The sequence below is a fragment of the Argopecten irradians genome, chromosome 16, assembly GCF_041381155.1.
Source record: "Argopecten irradians isolate NY chromosome 16, Ai_NY, whole genome shotgun sequence".
Taxonomy (NCBI): Eukaryota; Metazoa; Mollusca; class Bivalvia; order Pectinida; family Pectinidae; genus Argopecten; species Argopecten irradians.
The window spans coordinates 21741448-21753547 of record NC_091149.1 but is presented as its reverse complement, the minus strand read 5'-3'; the positions used below and the strand labels follow the sequence as shown (position 1 = coordinate 21753547).

The 12100-nt window shown below is 33.5% G+C and overlaps 1 protein-coding gene across 13 annotated transcripts in view; it reads left to right on the top strand.

Moving 5' to 3' along the window:
• LOC138311128 (uncharacterized) overlaps positions 1-12100 on the top strand; it is a 54847-nt gene that overhangs the window by 36247 nt on the left and 6500 nt on the right. For 2 of the 13 annotated variants that reach the window (XM_069252586.1, XM_069252579.1), the window contains exon 2: positions 3981-4034. The exons of 4 other annotated variants lie outside the window; for them this stretch is intronic. In XM_069252586.1, coding sequence (XP_069108687.1) covers positions 3981-4034 — 54 coding nt within the window. Of the gene's footprint in view, positions 1-484; positions 1691-3980; positions 4035-7131; positions 10218-10249; positions 11987-12100 lie in introns of those variants that run through there. 7 more of the 13 variants (XM_069252578.1, XM_069252583.1, XM_069252576.1 and 4 more) reach the window with 7 other exon arrangements.

Genomic DNA, 12100 nt, shown 5'->3' with positions numbered 1-12100 from the left:
TTATATCTTTTAAACTTCATATATTTCACCGCGTGTATTTAGCGATAATTTTGAAAAGAACAGCATGCAAATTTCACACCTAAGATACCAATACTGCGGAATCATTGTTATTGTGAAATGAATATGACACATTAGTTACGGTAACATTGTATGGTTTAGTATATGTAATTCAAGGATATTTATTTGTAGTATATGTTTCAAGAGATAGAAGCTGTCTTGTGAAACATTAATCAAATAACTTGAATACAAAAATGTAAAGGATTATCCTATGATTAAAAAATGATATAAAAGAAAACGCGTATTTTATTGTCATTTTATTTTTCATCGATAAATATACTAAAGTTTGGGTGTCAAACTTTTACAAAAAGTTCGAAACGAAATAGGTCTAGCTCTACAGGTCGGGACAAATACAAACAGCAAGTTCGAAGGACGTGATTTGGCGTAGAAAACCGAAAGTAATCACAAATGTTCTGAAGTAGATGGTTTCAGAAAAGTCGAACTTTTGAAATCTGTTATAGTACAGATCAAACAAAGATTCACTTATCAGATATTGTAGCGTCCTTCAGACTTGTGCTATCGGACACTTCTGGAACATTTTAATGTTTACAATGTAACGGTCGTTAAGTGTGCAAAAAAGTGTTCTTGATACTTGGACGACGTAAATTGGTCCGCTACAAAACAGTTCTTATTTAGTCAGAAGTTGATACTCCTCTGACACGTGACGGCTCAATAGGTCTACATTCACGAAGACACTCGATCTGTTTTCGTAAAGACAGCTGCTACAAAGGCAGTCGAAATGGTAACGTTACCACTGTCCGCCGTGCTCCATCGAGTACACGGATATCAGGAAAGAGTGATGCAGGTCGTGCGGACGTGATTTAACCAGTGATCTATCGAACTCGTCTAAATAAGTCCTAGTCTCATGATTTGTCTGTAGGACTAAGTGACATTTTCAAAATCTACTTACATCGTTGTGTACTAGGACTCACCAAAAGTGGAAAAAATAATTTACTTGATTCATCTTTAAAAAATTCTATATCACATTGCTATTTAACTCTGGTGTAGTTTAAGTGTTATTGAAATTAATGGGCCATGACTTCATAAAGTATGACGCTCTTCGACGTTTTAATTTAATCAATTACAAGGATAATTGGACTATGAATATTGTGTAAACAACGGCGTTTTTACCATCCGTCTCAGTTAAGCATTATTGTACAGATGTTGGCATGGAATGGAACGAACTGTCACAACCGTACATGTAGTAACAAGGCTAAAGATGCATTCGACGTAAATTTGTGTGTACAGAAACACCATCTCTGATATTTGTGTGTACAGAAACACCATCTCTGATATTTGTGTGTACAGAAACACCATCTCTGATATTTGTGTGTACAGAAACACCATCTCTGATATTTGTGTGTACAGAAACACCATCTCTGATATATATACAGCTCCTAATCTAGTTCAATGATAACAAGAAGATAACCACAGCAGGATGATTTGCTGGTTGTTGTTGATTATAGATTGAGTCTCTTTGTAAACAAACCCGACCGATTATATTGTGTGGATATTTACTATATAAACAATACTACTACTGTCAAGACTTATAGTCCATGGATAGAGGATTTAACATGGATCTGGATCTTCTGCCCGTGTCTCTAGATGAGGGGGACAAACAGTCACTTATCAGGTTGGTTATTTGGTGCTAATTACCATGTTGGTATGGTATTTCTTCACAGCTACTGCTTAAATGTATTTGTCCAAAAACTTTAATGATATCTTATTAAACTTCGAAAAATATACATGTATGTTGCTGCAGATATCATGGCGTTGGGCCTCAAAACAAAGAATAATTCGCATCCTTTCATATGATATTTCTGGTATGTTGTTTAGTTTAGCTAACTATAGGTAGCTATCAAAATTACTTTATATCTTAAAGACTTGCATAAATACCTTTTACTGCAGATATCCTTGTGGTTGGATTCCATATCGTATCATACAAAGTATGATAATCTGACTAACAAATTTTACTTATGGCATTTTCAGTCCCTGATAAAATTACATCTTAAAAACAAAAATATCTTTTTATGGCTTAATAATAGCTCAAGTGACATATTCGACTGATCGTTGATGAGACAATTAGAAATGTGAATAAAACAACCAATGTTATAAAGTGTATTTACTGAAATACATACTATGGTACTGTGTTTTATTTCATCAAGTCTTCATATAGGTCTTCTTACCAGTTTTACTCATGGCATGTTTTGTATTCGTTAACACTATAAAGTATAATTTTGCGGCCTAAATTTCTTCCATATCTTAGTTTTATATTACAACTGGAAACGGTAATATAACAACATTATGGGAAACTGTTTATGTCACGTTTATTCTTTTCAATGACGCTAGCGATGTTATGAAAATATCTGGTTTTCCTTAAGCAGAAATCGATAAAACACTTCACCAATTCATGATCACAGTGTAAATATTCGTATCTTTGATGTAAATTAATGATCATCAATATCAAGCCTCGTGAGATGGTTCCATTTGATTGTAATTTGTTATAGTAATGACGTTTTATGATGAATAGATGCAATTTGATCAATGTGGAAAGCCCTTTATAATAAAAAAAAAATGTGCAAACTTAAATGATAAAAGAACTCAATAATATATAAAAGGGTTATATTGGTTTATATTATGTAACAGATAACTGAAGTTAATGTCGACGTCACTAAGAAGATAAGCAAAATTACATTTGTGAATATCCTATGAATATCAATAATGGAATTTAGATTTAAGAAAGACGAAATTGAATTTACTAATGGCTTATTTTCTGCAAATATGTCAATAGTTTCTCGATAATAACACAGATAATGTCCCTTACGATCTGATAAATCTGAAATATAATTTATGACCTCGCTAATGACATTGAATTGGTTGTTCCATTGTCATTAAAAACCTCATACATTACAAAATGATTCGTATAAAGATTCTAGGGACATTTTTATGTTGAAGTAACTTACATGTTTTCGATGGTCTATTTAATAAATCAAATATTTACGTCATATGTGTGTGCTGCATGGTTGTTATTTAAAGAAGCAGATTCACATGGAATGTTAATTAGTATAACGACTTGAAAAGTGGTATAGCACTAAGTTCTGCCGTATTTTGCTTCAAACGATTACACTGTTGTTGACATAATACTTATATATATATATATACTCTCTCTCTCTCTCTCTCTCTCTCTCTCTCTCTCTCTCTCTCTCTCTCTCTCTCTCTCTCTCTCTCTCTCTCTCTCTCTCTCTCTCTCTCTCTCTCTCTCTCTCTCTTCAGTGCGATGAATGTATATAGATCGAGTGAAGTATCCCTATCCATCATATCCACATATGAAAGAGTCTTATATTCTTGGCATATCTGTATGAATTCTACATTATTTTACATCGGTTGTTGGTGCATACTAGTATACTAGTAGCGTCCAACCCAATGTCGTTTCTGGTCGCATTGTCAGAGCGGCGAAATTATTCGACATTCTATCCAGGTTATCCACATCTTGGGCAGAGTGGCATACATTTTCGACAATCTACCACTTGTGACCTTGGTCGCAGTGACATTATGGCCAATGCATTGGTCATTCTACCTCTAATCACCACATCTTCGTCAGAGCGGAAGAATGGACTCGAATTTCGACATCTACCATTAGTTAACTACATATATTCAGAGGTTCTGCCTCCGTTAGATAATTGCTATGAGTTCGGTATATGTATTTGCACCAGTCCGTTGTGTAAATTAAGTCAGTGTAAATACGAAACTCGATTTAATTAGGAGGATATCGAATTTGTGGATGCGTCACAAATTGAGTTTGTATAGAATTTCAATACCATTTATATGATGTTGTTGTTGACATATGTCTGCATATTTAAGTTTCGTATCTAAATTTATAATTTTCGTCTCTTGATGTTTTTCGTTTTATATCGATTTTAAAGGGTTAATTGGCTACCAGTGTCCCTGGGGTCAAAGGACAAACAGACTCTCCTACGGTACAGTACATGTGTGATGTGTGTAAGGACTCTGGTGAAGGCTGATACGTGTCTAAATATCGCTTCTCTATATCCTAGTCAATTTCTACCTAACTTAAAATCGTACTTAATCCGTTGGAATCTTGTATATACTTCCTGGGTCAGTCTTTCACATTCTGTTTTGCAGGTAACAGAGTTATCCGTCCTTGTAGGTAACTAGGTATATCATTGTGACGCCATGTGTTTCCGAGCAAAACGTCATACGTTTCGAGAAAAAGCGACGCGAAGTTAGCTCACAAAATAATGACGTCATAATGGCTATCTAACCACAAGGGAGGTAACTCTGTAATATGCAAAGACGCGCTAAGTGATATAAAAAATATCTTGGATTTGTAAATGATTCCATGGCCAATTCTTTACAAGAAGCGATATTTAAGGTTTGGTATGAGTTTGTGATATGATTGTTACTTACATTTATGACATTAAGATTGACTGTTATTGACATCTGCTCTATGTGTGGTCCTAATTTGATTTATACGCTTTCTATTAAAAACATTTGAACAGTTTGAATAACAGGGAATACGAATCATTAATCTTTTTGTGTGTATATGAAAACAGAGTTTGGTTACAATTCAAAAGCTTACATTATCAAATTACATACATATGGAGACGCACATTACAATGGAGTGATTAAATTTCAAAAACAAAATAATTTAGAAGGAGATATCGCTATACCAAGGATTACATAAACATACATGTATATGACTATGTACTTCCTTAAACGAAAATGATGATTTCATTACGGAAATATGCTCTGTACATAAGTATATAAGTTGTTTCTATTCGCATGTCGGTTCATGTTTTGTTATTATGTTGTATGTGAATACTAAACGCTGGCTTGAGATCATTTGTTAATATGGAGTGATGCTTCATATATTTTCACTTAAATTTCTTTTGCTTACTAAAAACTTCATTTACTGAATATAAACTTCATCAAACACAAGTTTTATCTTTTTTTATTAGAGATCAGTATCATTTATATGTCATAGAATTCGGTTGTACACGAATGCCACGTGTACCTTTCATTTATCCATACATGCTATGAACATTATTATGCAACATTGTTAGGTTTGAATTGCAAATAACTGTTGCAAACTGTTTTACATAGCGTGGCACTAATAGTAACTAAGTGATGTATACTACTTTTGTATATGAGATTGTTGTTCTCATTGGTAAAATAGCATTTCGGCGCAATTTCACATTGGACCGAGCAACCATTATTTGAGAAGGACTCCGGACCTTCTATTCCATGTTGAAAACGAAGCACGCTTAATGTTGAATTCTACTTCTGGCCCTCCTTGTGCTATGAATTTACAGGGCCTAGGATGTTTTGTTCTTCTGTTTAGTTTTAGTATCATGTGAGGTGAGTGAGTTGATCGGTATCTCCGGCAACAGATTCAGAAATATACTGCACTTCAAAATAGGCAGAGATTCTTTGCTATGGCATACCAGGAAAACCGCCCTTTAAGTGACCTTTGCTGTTGGTAGAATTATAAACGGATACAGCCAAACAAGTCTTTCCTGACGCTGACCCAGAGTGCCTTTGTCAGTACAATACTACCCTAATTGTCCTAATAAGGAAGTGGGCTTTATTTATAATCGTTTAGAAGCAATTATGCTAATAACAACATGAGCACGACAATTACATGTCGAATAGCGCGTGCATATTTTATCACCTAATCGAAATATTACATATGCCTCTATGACGAAGTTTGCGACTTTACAGCATTATTATCGATAACGATTTTTAATAAGAAATGACAACTGGAAATGAGGTGATGGATGACTTCCGGTCCAGCCTCTTTCTGATATGTAACAGTAATAGTAACTAGGATGTCAGCCTAGTTACAATGGCTGAAGTATTTTTGTGTTAATCATACCAGTAATTACAGGAATTGATTAGATATATAGTATAGTATGAACCTTTTCTTATTTACGGTAAATCCTGATTTAGAAATATTCAAATAAAGTCAATGTTTATTGTTGCAAAGACGAGGATTGTAATTTGTGTTCAAACTTAATCACTTGTGCATTAAATGAGTGATAGTTACTGCATCCTTACTTTTATTCGGGGGATTTAATTTCGTTGTATTCCCACTTAAGTTAATATCGTGAACTTAATTACAAGCTAATATAAAGGATATAAGAACAAGAATGAAAACCAGTTTTTTCTTTAAGAGATTAATAATGTGCTATTATTTCTGCACGAGAATATAATTATATTAAAGAGAAGGTCGCAAGATTTTCACCCCGCGATATTGAACAACTACATGTATAATAATCATTATCATCTATCCGATACTTATGTAAAGTTAAAGGTATAAACGTTCCAATCATTAACCTAAGGAATATTACATGTAATTGTTTTGAATTGGCTGAATTGTTTGCTAGAAAATTGACGAAACCAACTTAAATTCAAATAATAAAATATTATCAAATATAAAATTATTGTCTCGTTAATCATAAGCATTACCTCGATATGATTTTCTTCCGAAATCCTTTGTGTAAGAATAAAGACATGAATATAAAGAAAAACAAAAACAAAACAAGGCAAACAAACAACAAACATAGTGTGTACCATTTACATTAAAATGAATAGATAATGATGACAACACCAATAAGGTAACATTAGCATTACGAGGCACCAAATTGATACCTCTATGACGAAATAGTATTCAGTCTATAGGCTAAAAGGTAATGGTTAACATTAATCCTGGATTATCCTCAACACATACTTCGGGTAAACTAAAGATAAACAGTTGCACACATATATGTATAGAACACAGTTACTAGACCACATAAAAGTGTTATTTATACTATAATCATCATGTTCTAAAAAAAGACGTCCTCCATAGGTTTACATCCATGTAGGTTTCGTGACGAATAACTATCAATTCGATTTTCGTTTATGTCGGTTTGTTAAAAGAAAATATAAACCGTTAAATGCAATGTAGGCATTGGAATTACCATCGGCAATTTGTACAACAAAAACATGTGATATATTTAGTACAGATTAAAGTTTGCTTTTACATTTGAATTTTCAATGCCAAACCTACATACAAAACATACCTTATATTGTCACAACCAGTCTCAAGTACGGGCTATTTTGATAAAATCTATAGTCGTCGATATATCATTATCATAAATATCTCGCGTGACAAAATTTTCGCCTTCAAAAATATTGACGTTTACGCTTATTAGTGATTACAATTCCTGAATGTATGCAAAGGTATACAGAGAGACGGGTTAAACCAGTGTATATACAAACAACACTCTACAGATAAACATCAAGGATATTTTAAATCTCTGAGGAATCTTAAAGATTGATTTTGATCTTTTTGGATTTATAATACGACTTTTACAAAAGGTCAGATTCACAACCGATAGGTGTGGACTAGGTGATTTATAATCCCCCGATCAGGTGCCCGGGTCGGTAGACCCAGAATAATGTGAAAGCAGTCACAAAGTTACAGATGTGTTTTCTATCATTGTGTGGGAAGTTTGATGTTCGATATACAACTTCAGTTTATACCATTTGAGCCTAAACGCTCACGGATTTTTGCTTTTTTCGTGACGGAAAAACATTCAATGTGTTAAATGCAAATTAAAACATTTCTGGATTGTTAGATATTTTTTCTGTGTTCATCAACTGTGACAGATTATATCAATTTGCTATCAGTGACAATCGACACACTCCCAGTGTAAGTGACCCATATGTATGAAAAAATCTTAGCCGAGGTCTGGATCTGACGATAATATCGGTGAACGATTACACGCCACCTCTTTCCCTTTCATCGACTCTTATCGCTTGATCGTTTCGACGTTTTGATCAGTTCTCCAATCTATTGCCGAGGAAGCATGTTCCAATCTGGTCTTCATTGATTAATCTTGTGAAAATTAAAATGACTCCAGGCAAAGAACTTGGTACTTGTTTCCTAACTACGGAACAATAAGGAAAGGTGCGAAACGCCAAAGCATAGAGCGCTGATTTTATTTGTAACGTCACATAGCTGTTACGATGTGTTATTCTGGAAATGGCTGTATATCGCACATCGGGGAATATTGTTGTTTAATTATGACGTGTATTTAAAACAAGCCAAGTAGCATTGGATCAGTTGGGAAACCTTATTAGTTATCAGAACATAATGTGAGTTTTACGTTTTGGTATATTGTGGAAATCATTAGTTATCACGCAGCGAGATTCGTGGAATAGTGTTGGTTTGAATCACGACGTTCATTCAAAAGCCAAGTAGTATTGCCTCAGTAGTGAAACCTTAGTTATCAGAACAGTATATGGCAATTTGTCTAATGAACTACAGAGTTTACCAGTGAGATATCGGGACATTATATGACAATTTGTCTAATGAACTACAGAGTTTACCAGTGAGATATCAGAAGATTATATGACAATTTGTCTAATGAACTACAGACTTTACCAGTGAGATATCGGGACATTATGTGACAATTTGTCTAATGAACTACAGAGTTTACCAGTGAGATATCAAACAAAAATATCTTTACTCAGAGAAATGTGTGATGTTGTTTAGAAAATCACGGAAGATTTATTTATCGTGAGGGACAACTTCATCAGATGGTATTAAAACAAGTCTTGTTAACGGAATCAGTTTCATTTGTGTCCAAGCTTATACAGTGTTAGCTTGTTTTCGTGGAATATAGGTATACATGTACAAGGGAGCTGGAGTTGTGTGACGATTGTTAAGGTCATATGAATTTTCGTAGGTGATTTACTGCTGTTGGTAGTGTGTTATTTGCATGTAAGGTCGCTATGCTACTTATAACACGGACCTACATTACATGAAAATGGGGTTTTATATCACTATACCCTTTAATTTGTTATCCAATAATCGGGAACATATGATTTCCTGTATGTGCTCATTCTAAAAACTAAATTACAGGGGATGCAATGAAAAAGGAATATATTTAAATTCTATGATCTACTTCTGTCAATATGTTCGTTGTATCACAATTATATGACAAATAAATCAACAGTTTTGATGAATAGGACCGACTGGTGAGCAAATATAGCAATCATCTTTGTTTGGGGCACATGATACGAACGCGACTATAAGTTGAGGCATTCGGTTACGCAACATTGTATTTCTACAAGAATTGATAGGAGAAATTGACTATAAACAGTCATATTGTCAATTTGGACCGAGCCCTGCATTTATCAGAAGAACGGTTTCGATCGAGAAACACACTCGACCATACCAAGTAGACACCAGACTACGATTATAGACCCATAAAATGTCTTCATACATTCCAAACGGTAGTCACCCTTTTTCTGAATACCATGGAACTACATGATGAACGACAGGACTCGTGTAAATACAACAACTCTGAGTGTTAGACAGATATGTGACACACATTCACTAAAACCAATTATATACAGCTATACATACCAAACAAAACGGTTTGTATGAAAGCTTGTTGTGTCTAATGCAGTCTAGAGTGGTGTGTACAGGCGTAATTGAATTTGTAATTATCACAACGGGATTATCAGTCTGTATATATGCCGTGGACATATTGGGAAGTTTAACGGACAAAATGGCCGCAACCTTGTCTCAAATTCTTCTATACACACTTTGAATGTTGATTTCGCAAGGTGTTGTGTGTCATTCAATATTGGGCAGCAATAACTCACATGTTGGATGATTAGCTAGATAATTCTGTAGTGTTAGGCGAACGTAGCATGAAGGAGTATACCACGCCATAAGTAGTATCCAAATTTGATCCAAAGTATTATCTCAAACTTCTGCAGTGGGAGATGGAACAGAAAAGTCTGTAATGAAACGTACGGTGGACTGTTGATGCCTCTGTCGAAGATAATATTATTTAGAAATGCATGTGACAGTGTAAAAGGAAATTGCGAGTGAATACAATAGTAATGGATAGGATTACACGTTCGCTTGTGACACATTGAAGAAATGTTTTCCATGGGATACTTTTCCTAAAGGTGACACATTTCGTGACATCCGTGGCGTTACACAAAAGTGATATTATCTAACATTAAGAACTAAACAATGATGTCCTTGAAAAATGAAAACGTCAACGGGAACTCCCACACCTGCTTGTTAACCTCCAGAAAGGATTTCAAAAACTCTGATTGGCTGCCCTTAATAGGTAATCATAAAGGTTATATAAAAATTAGAATCGATTAACGATAATAAGCAATAATAATTTATAATGTATATTGCGTAACCGTATGGTAGACTGATACAAGGATGAGAAAAGAAAAATCTACAAAGGGAGCAGAAAATGATATTGTTACCTACCAAAATGTAATTATAAAGTATGCTTTATCATATATATATATGAGAGCTAATTAACTATAAGAATATAGCACTGACTATAGGTAAAAATATCATTTATGTTAAATAATCATAACGCAAAGATGTCTACTGTATGTCTATAAATGAATATCCTACCAATGAACTCAATGAACTAGTCAACTTAGAAATATGTTTTCATGACATTTAGTTGTTTATTTAATGAAATTAAAAGTTCATTTAGGTCAATGTCAATAAAGTAGGTCATTTGAGGTCATGATACCATGGTTCAGTAAACATTAGCAAATAACTGCATGCATGATATAATTAAATAGCATTTACTGTAGGTATCGTACCTGGACAAAATTACTATGATATGCCTTTAATTTATTTATTTCATTTTGAATAACTTTGCGGCATTTACCTGTGAGACCATGGCATCTGTTGTTAAAAAATAACATAATTTATTATCCAGGTTTTTTTTTCCTCAAACACAGGATTTTTTATTCAAAAGTATTTTACCAGACACTAAATTGTTAAATGAAATACCATTAACATAATTTCATTGAGTTTGGGAAACCCTTTTAGTGGAAAAAGATGACATGTGATCAGAGCTTTGCATAGAATGTCTGTCCTCCAAACATTATGTTCTTCCTGGTACGATACCTAGGAGCATGATTACCCTAAATCTCATAAATATACCTATTTTTGATTATTGTGGTTCTGCATGAAGTACTAAATAGAGAAATTAGTTTGTGTATGCATGCTAATGATTTACAAATGTACTAATTGCAGATAGATCCCGAGAATGAAATCTTTTGCAATTAAGTGTAATATGTTTTTACGAATTCTTGATTTTTTTTAACTAAAATGCATGTAATACTTATCCAACATAAAACATTATTGGCAAATCTATGTAGCTAAATCTGTTATACTGAATAAAGAAATAATTATTTTAATAATTAATATCAGAGTACATTGCACCACTGCAGATATATAAGTGGCCATGCTATGGCTCTTATTGAATGATAGTTTAAGGTAAGAAATTCAATTAAAAAATTCTATTTGGACACAAATGAGTAAAATTGACAAAAGTGGTTCATAGTTCCATTGACGTTTGAAAAATTAAATCAGTATGTACAGGGTTAAGAAGTTAATTTCACATATTCACTTAATTAAGTAAGTATTTTGAAGATATTCGTGTTAATTAGAATTTTTTTTATTCAAGCATGGGAATCGATCCACTGATTTATCATGAGTTATAAATTGTATTTAACTAACGTGGGTTCATTTATAATCTGTTAAAAATAAATTAAAGACATTATCATTAGCAATAGGCTTATACTTAAAACAACATGTCATTTTAAAATTTGTTTCTCTATTAGTGTAACAATTGTAAAAAAAAAGAGAAAATGCATGCGTTTATATTTTCGAATGACTGGACAATGACTTTCAGCCAGTAAATGACGTCACAATGTCAGCTTCCGTAACAAAACACAAAAAGATGAGGTTACCGGTTAGAGAGGAGGGTCTGTCATTTCATCAGGCCATTCAGCGAATGAAGAGAGAGCGCATGTGCCAAAGTGAAATGATAAGTAAGGAAAAACAGATAATTCTTCCAAGGTAAGCCAATAACGAAGAAATTGGTTAATTATCATAACAATAGTTTTAAATCAAAAATCGGATGAATGTGGGGCAATGGAAATATAATTGTTCAATTTATGTAATAAATGCTGT